The sequence below is a fragment of the Girardinichthys multiradiatus genome, chromosome 4 (assembly GCF_021462225.1).
Source record: "Girardinichthys multiradiatus isolate DD_20200921_A chromosome 4, DD_fGirMul_XY1, whole genome shotgun sequence".
NCBI lineage: Eukaryota > Metazoa > Chordata > Actinopteri > Cyprinodontiformes > Goodeidae > Girardinichthys > Girardinichthys multiradiatus.
In genome coordinates this window covers 38,825,036-38,841,955 of record NC_061797.1, presented here as the reverse complement: position 1 = coordinate 38,841,955, position 16,920 = coordinate 38,825,036, and the positions used below count along the sequence as shown (strand labels likewise).

General features: G+C 39.2%; 4 protein-coding genes across 8 annotated transcripts; all 4 read right to left on the bottom strand.

Moving 5' to 3' along the window:
* Positions 1-2,532: 2,532 nt before the first annotated feature.
* cnep1r1 (CTD nuclear envelope phosphatase 1 regulatory subunit 1) lies at positions 2,533-5,502 on the bottom strand. The gene is made up of 6 exons (XM_047363576.1): positions 5,354-5,502; positions 4,856-4,927; positions 3,521-3,594; positions 3,181-3,290; positions 3,000-3,054; positions 2,533-2,917 (listed from the first exon to the last, which is right to left on the bottom strand). The coding sequence occupies exons 1-6, from the start codon at positions 5,376-5,378 to the stop codon at positions 2,876-2,878; spliced, it is 378 nt and encodes a 125-aa protein (XP_047219532.1). The 5' UTR covers positions 5,379-5,502; the 3' UTR covers positions 2,533-2,875.
* A 287-nt stretch (positions 5,503-5,789) lies between these two features.
* Positions 5,790-9,009, bottom strand: LOC124867200 (arylamine N-acetyltransferase, pineal gland isozyme NAT-10-like). 5 transcript variants are annotated; one of them, XM_047363512.1, is made up of 4 exons: positions 8,360-8,814; positions 8,045-8,161; positions 7,709-7,816; positions 5,790-7,487 (listed from the first exon to the last, which is right to left on the bottom strand). In XM_047363512.1, exon 4 carries the CDS (start codon positions 7,480-7,482, stop codon positions 6,610-6,612), a length of 873 nt encoding a protein of 290 aa, XP_047219468.1. In that variant the 5' UTR covers positions 7,483-7,487; positions 7,709-7,816; positions 8,045-8,161; positions 8,360-8,814; the 3' UTR covers positions 5,790-6,609. The 5 variants fall into 5 exon arrangements, with proteins under 5 accessions (XP_047219468.1, XP_047219467.1, XP_047219470.1 ...); XM_047363511.1 differs by lacking the exon at positions 7,709-7,816 and having other exon boundaries at positions 8,360-8,813; XM_047363514.1 differs by lacking the exon at positions 8,360-8,814 and having other exon boundaries at positions 8,045-8,353.
* Positions 9,010-9,045: 36 nt separating this feature from the next.
* On the bottom strand, positions 9,046-10,683 carry LOC124867202 (arylamine N-acetyltransferase, pineal gland isozyme NAT-10-like). Its single transcript, XM_047363517.1, has 2 exons — positions 10,529-10,683; positions 9,046-10,313 (listed from the first exon to the last, which is right to left on the bottom strand). Exon 2 carries the CDS (start codon positions 10,306-10,308, stop codon positions 9,430-9,432), a length of 879 nt encoding a protein of 292 aa, XP_047219473.1. The 5' UTR covers positions 10,309-10,313; positions 10,529-10,683; the 3' UTR covers positions 9,046-9,429.
* A 1,955-nt stretch (positions 10,684-12,638) lies between these two features.
* Positions 12,639-16,148, bottom strand: LOC124867201 (arylamine N-acetyltransferase, pineal gland isozyme NAT-10-like). Its single transcript, XM_047363516.1, has 2 exons — positions 15,996-16,148; positions 12,639-14,098 (listed from the first exon to the last, which is right to left on the bottom strand). Exons 1-2 carry the CDS (start codon positions 16,009-16,011, stop codon positions 13,221-13,223), a joined length of 894 nt encoding a protein of 297 aa, XP_047219472.1. The 5' UTR covers positions 16,012-16,148; the 3' UTR covers positions 12,639-13,220.
* Positions 16,149-16,920: the final 772 nt, after the last annotated feature.

Below are 16,920 nucleotides of genomic sequence, written 5' to 3'. Positions count from 1 at the left end.
ATCATAACATCTGGTTTAATTTGTGAAAAATAATGTAATCTAACAGACAAAAATATAAAAAAGGAAAGTATATTAAAATACAAAACAAAATAATCAGAAAAGAAATATAACATCATTACAAAATAACACGTTTATGTAAAGGAAACAAACCGATACTTAACTACTTATAGCAGGTCATCTATTTATGTTAGAACAATGCAAAGTAGTGGTGAGCTGGCTCCGATGGTGGGGGAGGATGCCGGTCAGACCTGGCAGACCCAAACGAATCTTGAGGGTCTGCTGGAAATGCCTGGCAGAGTCTCGCATGAGGCGGAGCTTCAACTCCCACCTCCGGGAGAACTTCAAACACGTTCTGGGGGAGGTGGGGGACATTGAGTCCGAGTGGGCCATGCACCTCCATTGCCGAGGCGACTTACCGGAGCTGTGGTCAGTGGTCAGTGGACAGTTCCACTGGATTGGCAGACCAGGGTGGTGGTCCCCCTATTCAAAAAGGGAGACCATAGAGTGTGTTCCAACTATAGGGGAGTCACACTCTTAAGCCTCCCTGGTAAGAGGAGGGTCCGTTGGATAGTCGAACCTCGGATTCAGGAAGACCAGTGTTGTTTTCGTCCTGGCTGTGGAACATTGGACCAGCTCTACACCCTCCAGGACCCTGCTGAGGGTGTAGAGCTCTGCCGTGCTTTGTGGACTTGGAGAAGGCGTTCGACCATGTCCCTCGGGGAATCCTGTGGGGGGTACTCTGGGAGTATGGGGTACCAGGCCCTTTGATAGGGGCTGTTAGGTCCCTGTACGACTGGTGTCAGAGCTTGGTCCGCATTGCCGGCAGTAATTCGGACTTGATTCCGGTGAGGGTTGGACTCCGCCAAGGTTGCCCTTTGTCACCGATTCTGTTCATAACTTTTATGGACAGGATTTCTAGGCGCAGCCAATGTGTTGAGGGGATCCGTTTTGGTGACCGTAGGATTACATCTCTGCTTTTGGCGGATGATGTGATCCTATTTGCTTCATCAGCTCGTGATCTATAGCTCTCACTGGAGCAGTTTGCAGCTGAGTGTGAAGCGGCCAGGATGAGAATCAGTGCTTCCAAGTCTGAGGCCATGGTCTTGAGTACCTTCTCTGGGTCGGGGGGGGGGGGTGTCCTGCCTCAAGTGGAGGAGTTCAAGTATCTTGAGCTCTTGTTCACAAATGAGGGGAAAATGGAGCGGGAGATTGATAGACGGATTGGTGCTGCGTCAGCAGTGATGCGGGTGCTGTACCGGTCTGTCGTGGTGAAGAGAGAGCTGAGTCAAAAAGCGAAGATCTAGATTTACCAGTTGATCTACTGTATATTTCTACCCTCATCTATGGTCGTAAGCTTTGGGTCATGACTGAAAGAACAAGATCACGGATACAAGCGGCCAAAATGAGTTTTATCCGCAGGGTGTCTGGGCTCTCCCTTAGAGATAGGGTGAGAAGCTCGGTCATCGGGGAGGGACTCAGAGTTGAGCCGCTGCTTCTCCACATCGAGAGGAGCCAGTTGGTGGCTCGGGCATCTGGTTAGGATGCCTCCTGGACGCCTCCCTGGTGAGGTGTTCTGGGCACATCCCACCAGGAGGAGGCCCAGAGGAAGACCCAGGACACGCTGGAGGGACTATGTTTTTTGGCTGGTCTGGGAACACCTTGGGATTCCCCCAGACGAGCTGGCCCAAGTGGCTGGGGAGAGGGAAGTCTGGGTCTCTCTGGTTAGGCTGCTGCCCCCATGACCCGACCCCAGATAAGCGGAAGACAATGGATGGATGGACAGTGCAAAGTATTTCCAGTGTTGATTGTGTTTTCACTTGACCTCCAAATCGCTCTGCAGATGGAAAAAAACATTCGAACAATGAAGCGAGAGTATCTTTGCCTGGTGCACTTTTCTTGAAACATTGTTGTTCTTCATGCAGCTGGTCTGAGGGCCTAATTTTTAGAATCAGTTCTTTGGCACACAGACAACCAGTGGAGAGACAACAGAACAGGCGAGATCTTTATATTTGTGTGTATCAGTTAAAAGACGAGCAACAGCATTCTGAACAAGCTGAATGTGTGAAAGAGAGACCATCTGATCCCTGAATAAACTGAATTGCAATAATCTATAGTCGAACTGTGATAAGTGCATGGATTATTATATTTTACTTACACAACCTGGTGTAGCTGAAAAAAAATTTTCTGCAAGACTGCTGACATCTTTATTAAACTTAAAAGCCTGAATTCAGGGTTACACCAAGATTTGTACCCTGTTGCTTAACATGGTTCCAGATCACCAAGGTTTAAAAGAGGGGTGTTTGAATTACTGTTAGGGCTGAATAAAACCACCTGTGTCCTTTTCATTAAAGCTCAGAAAATTCAAGGCCATCAATGCTTTGATGTCTTCAGCGCACTTTAGGAGAGGTTAGATGGAGCATGGACAGTTTGGCTATTTTCTTAAAATTTAAATCAGAAAAAAATGATTAAAGATTGTTGCAGCAAACCACAGCCAGAAACTACATTTAAAATCAGAAAGAAGGAAAACAACAATTTTTCACACTTTGTGTGTTTATTAAGTAAATAAATTTAAAAATAGAAACATTTAGATAAAATACATGCTCAACTTCAGAAAGAGAAATAAACACATCTATACTCTAGCCTCGTAAAATACATCAAGGGTTGTGTGCGCCGATCAGCAGCTTCAATAATAATAATAATAATCACAGCCACACTTTTAAAAAGCCTCTATCTGTCAATTTCTTCATTCCAAACAATGATGATGAAATCTTCCTCAGCGTCGTGCCCCCTCGCTGATAAGCTCAGGCTGCTTGAAGGACCGATGAGAGGTCAACAATTGATGAAAACTAACTGAACAGAGCGCACTGGACGGTAGTTACTGAATGTTTGGTCGGGGTTTGAGAATGAGTTTTCCCGTCTGTCAAGACATTTCAATAAAATATTGTCAACTTCATAGAAAGATTACAGGCAGTAAATTTCCAAGGGATCAACAAGCTTACATCATCACAGGACATGTTGTATTCTGTTAAAACTGTGCGGCAGCGGGCAGCAATTCTGGAGGAGCAAACGTCAAGGATAAAACAACAACAACCAGGAATATTAGAAAATCTACTCAGCTGCTTAACTCGAAGGCTAAATCATCCGTTCCACATTATATTTACTGCAGCAGAAAAAGGATACATCGAGGGTGCGACGACCCGTTTGTGTATCCCAGCAAAGAAGAGAGCTATTAGCGTGATGCAGCTGATGGTAAAGAAGGGATGATTCCAAAGTGATGAAAAGAAAGTGACCTGCAAAACAAGGAGGGAGAGGAGCCATATTATGAAAGTTTGGTCAAATTTGATTTTTTTCTCCTAGAAAAATCCACTTGAAACTCACTGGAATCTATTGAATTTGTTTAGATAGACTATAGGATTGGAAATCAGTGTCATATGAATGTTAGGAGAAGCAGCTATTATAAATGTATTCCTGAATGCAAACATCATCCAGTCAATTCGGCTTTCTTCTTTAGGTAACAAACCTTCTGAGTGTCTGGGTCTATTAACCAGTTCCAAGCCCCTGTGGCTGTGCAAACGGACACCACTATCAAAATCACTGCAAAGAGAGATAAAAGAACGAAGCTTAGTACAACGATGACAATACGTTGCAGTGTCCATTTAGGAATGGTGACATGGAACACGTGTTGCTAACAGGTAAAAAAGTTGATGCGTCACCACCTGATAGCGCATGGATTATTATATGATTTTACTTATTTACTTATTGAATTACTGTTAGGGCTGAATAAAACCAGCTGTTTTCTTTTCATTAAAGCTCAGAAAATTCAAGGCCATCAACGCTTTCATGTCTTCAAGGCACTTTAAGAGAGGTTAGATGAAACGTGATGAAAGATTGTTGCAGCAAAAACTAAAAAGTAACTGAACAGAGCGCACTGGACAGTAGTTACTCAATGTTTGGTCGGGATTTGAGAATGAGTTTTCCTGGCTGTCAAGACATTTCAATAAAATATTGTCAACTTCATAGAAAGATTACCGGTAGCAAATTTCCAAGGGATCAACAAGCTTACATCACTGTGTGTACATTTGCATTTTCCCAATCTCTGCTTCTTTAAATGTGGTTCTAGATAGTGGTATAACTTAATAATGTAATTCCTTGGAAGACAGAGTTCACTAACCTGCCACTCATCACTCTGCATAAATACGGATCCAGAAAACTCCAGTTTCCGGTCCACTACAATGCCTGATACATCTGCCACCATGTAGAGACCGTTTAAATGTCCTTACATGGTGGTGAGGATCTTTTGATATGTTCTTGAATGATCACAAATGTTTCCCACACACAGTCCAGAGTCACACAGAATCATAGTTTTAAGTACAACAGCAATCCTACTCAGAAAGCCTGACCTCAGCCACAATTGGCAAAAAAATATTTAGCCAATTATTACCCATCATGTCAAATAAGTATGGCAAGCAAACAATTGTGTTATTTTTTTTTTCTAAATCTTCCATAGTATTTACAATGCTACAACAATGCAACTTTGCACAGCATACATGTTTCTGCAATCAGCCTCTCTAACCTTTAAAGTAAACTGATGAAAAAAATTATTAATAAAATAAACCCCAAATAAATATCACACATAAAAATCGTGCGCTGCTAAGCATGATTTTTGAGCAGGAAAATATCCATACACATGTTTGATGAATTCGGGTTTTTACACACTTACACTCTGGTAATATTTCTATTTGTAGAAACTGAATTACTCTTTAAAGCTAATGTGAATCATGAACTTTAAATGCCAAAACACTCTATGCAGAAGAGGCTGACAAACGTATGTCTGTCAGCAGAAGGAGTTACTTACTCCTCCACCTGCCCGTTGCAGGTTGTAAACAGGAGACATACTCAGTCAGCCTTCTCTCAAACGCCTTCAGATCTGTTGAAAGAAAGGACACATTCAAATACAGTTAGCATGGACGACACCCTCAAAGCTTTTCTTGCGATACAGAGTGGCTGTCAGGCAACATCAATACAAATGTTCAGTATAGAACAAAATTATCGCTAAATATTTAGGATGAGCAAACACAGAAAACTACCGTAACAACTGTAATGCTGTTATAAAGTCTGACATTAAGGCCAGTTATATCAGAGAATAATAGTCAACTAAATGGAAACGACTGGATGTATCTCCCTGATAAGCTAGCAAATATGCTAATAACCTTAGCAAGCTTCTATGGCAGTTTCCATTCCGTCCTAAACGTCTCCCTCTGGTTTATCTTTTATATTATTTCTATGAAAACAGCTGTGAGGCTGAAATACATTTCATATCGGGGTAAAATGATTTGCTTTGTGGTATTATTACCTTCGGCCTGCTCCAAAGAATTCATGTCTAAACCGACAACACCAACCCGCTGTTTGAGTGTTGTTTAGTTGTGCCGTTGTTCCCCCTCAACTGAAGGACGGGCCTGCTGACCAATCAGCGTTGGGTAGATCCTCAACTACGATACTATTGGATGCAAAGCTCGTGAAAGGGCGGTTCCAAAAGCAAATATCTGCCCTGACTTCAAACATCTGAAGTTGACAGTGGTTTGGTTTGGTTGCGTTGTTTCCTGCTAGATCTTACTTTGTTCCTAAATGTGCCTTAGTGATGTTTTATCAATCTATGTTTGCAAAAATAGAGTTAAATAAAGAAAATCTAAATGTAAGGACATACGTTTGATGATTTAAGGCTGTTTAAAACTGCTTAGCTTTGAGCAGTAAACTCTGGGCATATTCACACAGGAAGAAGAAATGTTGAACAGCTTGTATTTTTTCTTTAATCATTAAAAAAACCACCACAAATCTTTCATAATAGTTCATTGTATATCACCTTTTCAAACAACAATTACAAAATGCTTTACCTTTCAGAAATTAATAAAAACATAATAAAAGACACAAAGAAATGTAACAAATTAAATCAACAAAAATGTAATAATAGGTATCATATAAAATTTTAAAAAAGATATATTCAACTATTTAATGCTATATTATAAAAGTACATTTTATCCAGCAATTTAAAAGAAGACTTTGAAGAGATCCCTGACCATAAAAGCCTGTCCATGTTCTGTCTTCAGTCGAGCTCTGGGAGGGGAAAGTAAAAGTTGATTAGATAATCTCAGGACTGCGAGGAGAGGTGTAGGGGGTAAGAAGCTCTAAAATATATGATTGAGAAAGACCATTCATGGATTTAAAAGCAAACAATAACATTTAATATCTTCTAAAAACCACAGGTAGCCAGTGAATTGAAGACAGGAGTGACATACCGATATTTGTGGGTTCTAGAGAGAACTCTAGCTGCAGTGTTTTATATTCATTGAAGACAACTGAGGGAATTTTGAGGCAGACCAGCAAATAATGAATTACAATAACAAGATAAAAAAAATAACAGCATTATACAAATATATTTTGAATAAAGGCAAATGATGAACATCTGATTAAAATGCAAAAATATTTGGTTGCATATATTATTAAATGTAATTATTTGACTTGGTCCATTGACAAGTTTTGGTATTTGGTTAGTCATGTAATGAGCACAATCCATGCGTTTGAAAGCTACATTAAAAAGTCATTTGGTATTTTCTAGAGTTTGTAGCATGTTTTTTTGTTTGAAGGCATACATTTTTTCTGCAGCCTTACATTAAACTGCTCCTTAAGGACTTCATCAAGCTCATCCTCAGTTATGTATTTCATGTCCAAGATATCCACCCCTTCCTCGGGTTTGTATGTGACCACACTGTAGACAAGGCCAACAAGGACTTTAAAACCTGTTGGTGTTTGCTGGCAGCATATGGACTTATTGGTGAACAGAGAAGTTGGACTTGTTTGAAGAAAGTGGCTTCTTTCTTTGAAATGTTCAACCCCTCGAGGCTCCAGGGTGAAGCAGTAGATCTGAAATGTTTGCACATTGTTCACCAGGCTGGAACTGGAAAATTCTGGATTAACAACCACTGGTTTCCTACATGTCTTCTCCAGGATCCAGATGTCCTCTTTATTGATAAGACGAAACACCCCTGCTCCCTGCGGCTGGTCCTTTCCGGAGATGAGCTCCAGCGGCTCCCAGATCTGAGACGACACTCCAAAGCTTACATCAGCCAAATAAACCTTCCCATCAATTTCAACCAGGTAGATGAGATGATCCTCACCAGGCGCAAAGTCGTTGAGGACACTGTTGAAAACCTTTGAGCTCAACATGGTGACTTTGAAGCCCATTTCTCTCAGCACCCATCCAAACAGGTAGTTGCTTTCAAGGCACCAGCCTCCACGACTGCTCCTCACTAGCTTATTAAAAATATCCTCCAGGTCCATGGTGACCCATTCTCCGCAGTGAATGCTGAGGTTTTCAAAAGGGATCGTCATGACGTGCAGCTTGTGGATCAACTTTAGAGATGCAAGATTCACTTTATCATGAGGGCCATGAAAGCCTATCCTTTGAAAGTACTCCTCCAAATTCATCTTACCTGTAAAATATGGGATACATATTGTTATTAGGTCATTTTTTTTTTTACATACCATGTGAAATGTGCACAAAGCTTTATCAGTTGGATAAACTCTTGACGTTCCCTTTGAATAATGCTGATTTATAGTTGCATGGAGGATTTTTAACCAACAATGTAAAATAATTATCTTCCAAAATACAACTCACAACAATAAACACACAGCAAAAATTATTCAGCCTTACCTCAGTCAAGCAGTCAAAACTACTGAAGAACTTCTGAGTATTACGGGGTTGGGATTTAATATACAACAGCGTTTGGATTAGTTGATCATTTAACAAGCTTGAGGCTGACTAAGAGAGAATACAGAACCAATCAGATTTTAGATTTCAGAACTACCGCTGATTGCGCCCATAAAATCTGATCATAAAGTTGCATTGGAAAGCTAATTCATTCGAAAAGTGCACCTCATATGTTACACAGTCAGATATAGTTCAAGTGTTCATTTCCTATTGATTTCTCAAAAAGTTTGAATATTACTATTAAAGAGGTGCTCTGCAGTGAGGACTTTGAGCTGCTACCTGTTACCACTAGGCCGTATTATCTGCCGCAGGATTTTACAGGTGTAGGCTGCAGTACGTGGTCCTCGCAGGGAATGGTGGTGGCACATTGAAACGTCTCCAAATAGTGTAGCAATCCTTCAGAACCAAAAACACACAGAGAGCTTCGACGGGTGCAGTAGAGTCACATTTACTTCATCCGAAACCAAGTTGGAATGCACCAAAATACACCGTGAAAAATGAAATACATCTGCTTAGGTGCTTTTGTTTGACACAAATCATAGATACATTACATAAGTGCAGACTTCACAAAGTAATACAACTCTAAAGATGTACCTCGCTCCGCTGTCCAAGGGATGCAAAGTGTTTATGCTGGTAAAGTCCGTGTTGTGCCGCTAGGAAGCCTTGAGCTGTTTTCTGACGAACGTGCCCTACTAGTTCAATCACAAAGATGAAGCACATCCTCCTCTTCCTCTAATCTGCAGGATAATTCAACCTCAAGAACTGACTGACAGGAGACTAGCAAAACTTTTTTACCCTCTTCTTTTCCGGTTTTTTAAAGTCACAGCTTGTTACGAACTAGGCTACAGCATCCTCTACTGGACATTACTGGTAACAACACGTTTTCGACATTCCGAAGGGACTTTAAGACCCAAAACTATAGTGTAGAGTAACATTTATTTAGAACTACGCCTTAAAAGTAAAACTAAAACAACAATCAATAGTTAACTGTATTAATAAAATGTAACCGAGCTGAAAAACTCCTATGCCTCGCCCATCAGCACTGCAACAGGTTCACCAATCGATCTTGAAAAACTTTGTCTGGTGTTTTAAAATGACCTCTTACCTTCAAAGGATGACATAACAACCTGCAGTTCTGGGAGTGTTGTCGCTGATTGGTGCTGATAAGACCTAGCTGTTTACTTGTTTAACGGTGCGGCCTCCCTGCAACGTGTGGTTTTTTAAGAATTGAATTTACACCACTAGGGGCGCTGTCACTCCAAAATGACTACACACTTCAGTTTCTTTTTTAAAATCTTTCTTTTATTTTACTACATTTCGTTACACTCCATAATTTATATAATTTGCTGCGTTGACACACACACACACACACACAAATATATATAGATATAAATATATAAAAGAATGACTGCATTGAGTTGATCAAACATTGAGGGATTTTGAGGCATACCAGCAATTACAGAAAGAAATATAGAGGCATTAAGCTAATATTTTTGAATAAAAACAGAGGATGAACGTTTGATTAAAATGCAAAATATGTATACACACACACACACACACACACAAAACACACATATATATATAACATGCATGGATTGTGCTGAAATATATATCAGCACAATCCATGCATTGGACAGCTACATTAAAAAGTCATTTGGTACATTCTAGATCGTGTAGCAAAAGCAAGCCTTTTTGTTTGAAGGCTTCATTTTACTCTGCAACCTTACATTAAACTGCTCCTTAAGGATTTCATCAAGCCCATCCTCAGTTATGTATCTCATGTCCAAGATATCCACCCCTTCCTCGGGTTTGTAGGTGACCACACTGTAGATAAGGCCAACAAGGACTTTAAAACCTGTAGGTGTTTGCAGGGAGCATATGGACTTTTTGGTGAACAGAGAGACTGGATCTGTTTGAAGTTTGTGGCCTATTGCTGTGAAATTTTCTGCTTCTCGAGGCTCCAGGGTGAAGCAGTAGATCTGATATGTTTGCACCTTGTTCACCAGGCTGGAAGTGGAAAATTCTGGATTAGCAACCACTGGTTTCCTGCCTGTCTTCTCCAGGATCCAGATGTCCTCTTTATTGATAAGACAAAACACCCCTGCTCCCTGTGGCTGGTCCTTTCCGGAGATGAGCTCCAGTGGCTCCCAGACCTGAGACGACACTCCAAAGCTTACATCAGCTATATAAGCCTTCCCATCAATTTCAACCATGTTGATGAGATGATTCTCCCCAGGCCCAAAATCATTGATGATACTGTTGAAAACTTTTGAGCCCAACATGGTGACTTTGAAGCCCATTTCTCTCAGCACCCATCCAAACAGGTAGTTGCTTTCAAGGCACCAGCCTCCACGACTGCTCCTCACTAGCTTATTAAAAATATCCTCCAGGTCCATGGTGACCCATTCTCCGCAGTGAATGCTGAGGTTTTCAAAAGGGATCGTCATGACGTGCAGCTTGTGGATCAACTTTAGAGATGCAAGATTCACTTTATCATGAGGGCCATGAAAGCCTATCCTTTGAAAGTACTCCTCCAAATTCATCTTACCTGTAAAATATGGGATACATATTTTTATTAGATCAATTTTTGCATACCCGTGAAATGTGCACAAAGCCTTATCAGTTGTAAAAACTCTTGACGTTCCCTTTGAATAATGCTCATTTTTATTTGCATGAAGGATTTTTAACCAACAATGTAAAATAATTATCTTCCAAAATACAACTCACAACAATAAACATACAACAAAAATTATTCAACCATACCTCAATCAAGAAGCCAAATCTACTGAAGAAATTCCAACTATTAAGGGATTCAGATTTAATGACAGCGTTTGAATTTGCTGATCATTTTCCAAACCACGCAAGGCTAAGAGAGCTTGCACAACCAACCATGTCTGCTTCACAAGTAGAGCAGCAGATCTTTATCTGTAGATTTCCTAAAGCTGCAGACTTTAGACTTTAGAACTACCCTGATTGTGCCCATAAAATCTGATCATAAACAGGTGCACTGAAAAGCAGATTCATTCAAAAAGTGCACCTCATATGTTACACATTCAGATATAGTTCAAGTGTTCATTTCCTATTGATTTCTCAGAAAAGGGAGAGATGATCATAGAGAGTCACGTGCAACCTCCACAAGAATGGTAAGCTATAAAAAGTCATTGCTAAATAAGCTGGCTGTTCACACAATGCGCACAATCATATAATTAGAAAGCTTAGTGGAAGGAAAAAGTCTGGTAGGAAAAAAAAAGTGTTACCAAAAGCACCTGATTTAATGACCTTGGTATTGTGCTTGACTGGTCAGCTAAGGTTATAGAGAGAGCAGTATAATTATCCTGGCCGAGACATGGCTAACTGTGCTAACTCCGGACACACACATAAATATGGACGGTTTTCAATTAGTACAGGCTAACAGAACCAAGGTGAGCTATAAGAAGCGCGGAGGCGGTCTACTCGTGTTTGTGAATGATAGATGGTGCACCTCTGGTCGTTTAACTATCAAAAGAGACACTCTGCAGTAAGGACATTGAGATGCTAACTGTTAGCATTAGCCCGAATGACACATTCCTACTGTTATTTGCACATACAGTATTTTCCTTTTTTTTTATGCACGAATATACATGCACATTTTGTACACTTTTTTAATTACCCTACTCAGTAGCGCATTTCTTTTGATCTGTGTATCCTATTTTTAATAATTATATAGTCTTTTTTTTCTTATGTTATAATGTTTTTCTTACTACATAGTCTCTTATTTTTATTTCTTTGTTTTTATATTATTTACCTTTGTGTGTATCTGCATGCTTCCCTTGGTACACATTAATTTCCCCTCTGGATAAAGGATTTCAATAAAGGATTTTTCTATTCTATTCTATTCTATTCTATTCTATTCTATTCTTTCTATTTTATCTGACTCAGGATGGTCCTTAGAAAGTCTGTGAGGTATTGTCAAGAGGAAGAAGAGACACCAGACACAACAAGGCAAGCAAGCCGAATGTCACTATTAAAGCAATCGGGCATTCCTTAGCACCTCGACACTGTCACAGGCTGAACATCTCCATGTGACACAGCACTGATGCAGTATTTCATGCAAAATTAGTCCTGACCAAATATAGAGAGCTGTGCAGTACATGGACATACTTTTTAGCAGGCCAACATTTATGTAAAAAAAAGTACTTTTTTATTAGTTTTATGTAATATTGAAATTTTCATGGAAACATAATTTAGGGTTATCTTTAAGTAATAATCGTCAAAATCAACAGAAATTAATGCATGAAATATGCATAGTGAATCTATCTAGTATAAGTTTCACTTTTTGTCCTGAATTAGTGAAGTAAATTAACTTTTCCATGATATTCAATTTTTTTCAGACACACCTGTACCAGTACACACAATCTTTCTAAAAAGGAATTAAGAGACCCATAAGCACTAAAATGCAATCTAAGCAATCCACAATGTATTTTACTCAAACATTGTATAGCTACTGTCTTTAGAAGTCTGGTATGAGCACTTATCTGAACTTAAGATTGCTTTTGATCATTTTAATGTGCATAGTGTTAATAAAGACTTTTTAAAAAGTCCTGACTCCAAGATGGCCAAAAAGAAAGTGGTCATCCTAAAAGACAGCCTACTCTGGGTTGCGCTAGGACTCATCCACAATCCTCCATCCATCCATTTTCTATACCTGCTTAGTTCTTGTACAGCTGCAATGGTACTGGTGCTACGTATCTCCAGCAGGCAAGAGGTAGGGTTCAACCTGGACATGTCACCAGTTAATCACAGGGCATGGCTCCACTCAAAGAATTGGGGAAAAAAATGCTTTTTTGCAAAGTGATTAAATGCTCAAAACTAATTACTTCAAAGACCCCTTAAATTAAACATGTGAAATTAAACTTTATTTAAAAAAAGTTTAAAGATGAGTTGTACACATGAGGTAAACATCACAGTTTAGCTTAAGGTTACCCATTCTAGCAGTTGTTTTAGACTAAACATTGACATTGTGGGTCCACACAAGTATTAAGACTATCACTTCTTGATTGTCAGAAGGACTTGGGCAATCACTTGTTACACAAAGCTATATGTGCCATCTCAGAACATGATTCTTTTTGGCACAATTATCAACAGGTATCAGTAGCCTTGGAGATAATAAAAATACAAAGTGAACAGCCCTCACAATCTGAGCATGACAATACAGCAGGAGTACAACATATAAACTCTCCAAAAGAAATACATACTAAGAACGTTGGTCCACTTTACAACACAGAAAATAATAAAATCTATAAAATTACACATTATATTATTATTGTTCTTATTTTATGGTGTAACACCCATAACTGACTCAGTTACTCCTAAAACATTGATCATTTTATAAAATTTAGAATTACTGTAATTTTGCATTGCTAATAAGTGGATTTAGGTGTGCAAAACCAAGATGTCTATAATTTTAGGAGTGTTTTCAAAGTGTATAAAATGTTTTGTTGCACACAGGCTTTAGTTTGTTCTGCAGCTTTACATTAAACTGCTCCTTCAGGACCACATCAATCTCATCCTCTGTTACATTCCTCATGTCCAACACATCCACCCCTTCCTCAAGTTTGTAGGTGACCTCACTGTAGGTCCAGCCAATCAGAGCTTTGAATCCTGTTGGTGTTTGCAAGGAGCAGATGGACTTGTTGGTAAAGAGGGAGGCAGGGTCTTTCTGGAGTCTCTGGCTTTTGTCAATGAAATGATCAACCTGTCGAGGCTCCAGGGTAAAACAGTAGATCTGCTTAGTCTCCTTCCTGTTCACCAGGCTGGATTTGGCAAATTCTGGATTCAGAACCTCTGGTTTCCTGCCAGTCTTCTCCAGGACCCAAATTTCCCCCTCATGGACAAGACGAAACACCCCTGCTGCCTGCGGTTGGTCCTTTCCAGAGATTAGCTCCAGTGGCTCCCATATCTGTGACGACACTCCAAAGCTTACATCAGCTATATAAGCCTTCCCATCAATGATAACTTTGTGAATGAGGTGAGAATCAAGAGCACCAAAGTCATTGATGATACTGTTGAACGCTCTGGAGCTCAGTGTTGTGGCATCGAAGCCCATTTCTCTCAGCACCCATCCAAACAGGTAATTGTTCTCAAGACACCAGCCCCCACGACTGCTTCTCACTAGCTTATTAAAAATAACCTCCAGGTCCATGGTGATCCACTCTCCACAGTGAATGCTGAGGTTTTCAAAAGGGATCGACATGACGTGCAGCTTGTGGACCAACATCAGGGTTGCGAGATCCATTTTATCACAAGGGCCATCGAAGCCAATCCTTTGGAAGTACTCCTCCAATTTCATCTTACCTGTAAAATGGTAAATGGACTGAATTTATGTAGCTCTGTTCTAGTCGTACTGGCAACTCGGAGTGCTGTTCACCCGCTCGCACACATTCATACACCAACATGCAGATTGGTAGGCAATTGAGGTTAAAGCTGCGGTAGGTGACCTTTGTTAAAATGTTTTTTTTTTTTTTTACATATTTATTAAAACTGTCACTGTGTCCTGACAATTGAATGTGGACAGATAATCTATGAAAAAAATCAAGCTCCTCTGGCTCTGCCCAGTGGTCGTACTGCCATTTGCAGAAATACACCACTCCCGGTCAGAACCAGCCAACAAGAGCCAAGAGGAATGTCTTGGCAGGGTCAATCACAATCTACTGCCAGGACATAGTGACAGTTTTAACAAATATGTAAAAAATATATTTTAACAAAGGTTACCTACTGCAACTTTAAGTGCCTTGCCCAGGGCCACATTGTCATGTGGCAAGAGGAAGCTGGAATCAAACCCACAACTTTTAGATTGCAAGATGACTACTTTTCCCACAGTCGCTATTATCTAAATAAGCATATAGTGCCATAGAATAATAATCATTCTACTTTTTACACTACAACCACAAACCTGACTGTATTTTATTGAGATTTTATATAATAGAAGAGCAAAAATTAGTGCATACTTGGGAACTGGAGGAAAAATAATACATGGATTAACTTTTTATTTTTTGGTAATAAAAATCTGAAAATTGTTGCAAGGATTTGAGTATAACCCCATTAAATATTTACTTTGTAGTATCATCTTGCACTACAATTAAAGTTGAAAGTCTTTCTCTAAAAGCGTTGAATATCCAGAGGAAAGATTGTTTTGCTATTCTTCTTTGTAAAACAGCTCAGTCAGATGGATCGGAAACATCTGTGTCTTGCGATATATCCTCAAATCAATTTAGTTCTGAAATTTGGGCCAATGTAGTACATTAATAAGCTGTGATCTAAACATATTCTATTGTATTTCTGGATTTAGGGCTGCTGTCCTACCAGAAGGTGAACCTCTGCCCCAGTCTCAAGTCTTTTGCAGCCATTAACAGGTTTTCTACCAGGATTGTCCTGTATTTAGCTTAATGCATCTTCCAATTTACTCTGACTAACCCACCCCTTTCCACTTCTGTCTGCTGAAGAAAAGCATCCCAACAGAATCACCATGTTTTACTGTGGACATGATATTTTTATGGGTTTGTGCAGTTTCTGCCAAACATTAAACTCATCCACCATTTTGGTAATGTTTGTTTAGTAATGTTCTTTAATAAACCTCTGAGGCTTTCACAGGTCAGCTGTATATATACTCATTGAAATTACACACAGTCTTTTTATTAACCTAAGGTCTTTTGGTGGCCATATATATCACTGGATTTTATTTGGGGGTATTAGAGCTACGGGAACAAATGCATGGCACACTTTTAAGAGTTCTGTTTGCAAAGAGATGTTGAAAACAATGCATCACTTTTCACAGATCAGCTGTATTTATATTCATTAAAATTACACACGGATAGTCTTTTAATTACACAGTTATGTACTACTTTATGTCGGTCTATCACATTTGAAATAAAATAAAATTTGTGGTTGTAATATGATAAAATGCGGAAAGATTCTTTTTTGCGAGGCCCTGTACATATTCAACACCAAATGGAAAGCCCCCCATACTGTGCTCAACTTTTTGGACATTCACAGGGACCAAAAATATAGTCTAGAGTAACATCTGTTTAGAATTACGCTTTAAAAGTAAAACTAAAGCAATAATCATTAGTTAACTGTATTAATAAAATGTAACCGAGCTGAAAAAACTCCTATGCCTCGCCCATCAGCACTGCAACAGGTTCACCAATCGATCTTGAAAAACTTTGTCTGGTGTTTTAAAATGACCTCTTACCTTCAAAGGATGACATAACAACCTGCAGTTCTGGGAGTGTTGTCGCTGATTGGTGCTGATAAGACCTAGCTGTTTACTTGTTTAACGGTGCGGCCTCCCTGCAAGGTGTGGTTTTTTAAGAACTTAATTTACACCACTAGGGGCGCTGTCACTCCAAAATGACTACACATTTCAGTTTCTTTTTTACAATCTTTCTTTTATTTTACTACATTTCGTCACACTCCATAATTTATATCATTTAATTGGATTACATATATTTAAATACGTCATACATAAGTTAGAATAAGCTTTAGGAAGGCCCTCTAGTTTTTGTTCCTTTGTGTCCACTTTTATTCTGAAAATCCGGCGTCGTTCCAAAAACTGAAAAAATGCTTACCTAACATAAACATTTCCGATAACATCTTTCAAAACAAAACGATGATTGCATAGAGTTAATCTATATTTAAGTTATTTATATGAATAAATGTGGTTTTTGAGTATTACATTGTATAGTTATGTTTAATGTCCTGAATTTTCATTTTCATATTTTGAACGTATATAATATTTCTATAAGTCGCTGGTTACGAATGTTTCGACAAATCCATAGACATAGACAAGGTAGACACCAAGTGAGCGCCATATTTTAAATGGCTCTACCCGCGACCTTGTTGCTGCAAGGCAACAACAACAATAATAATGATAATAATAATAATAAACCGTATGTATGTATGTATGTATGTATGTATGTATGTCAATTCAGTTGAATCATACAGATTCCAAGTGCATACATTCCAGTTGATTGTAGTTAGCAAACAATGCAGTCAAATTCAGTTTATTATTTAAATAGATAAAAGGTTTTCTATCTACGGAAACCCACCAGATTGCATCGACTCATTGACTTGCAGCATTGACGCCTCCTGGATGAGCAGCTAGCAAAAGTGGACAG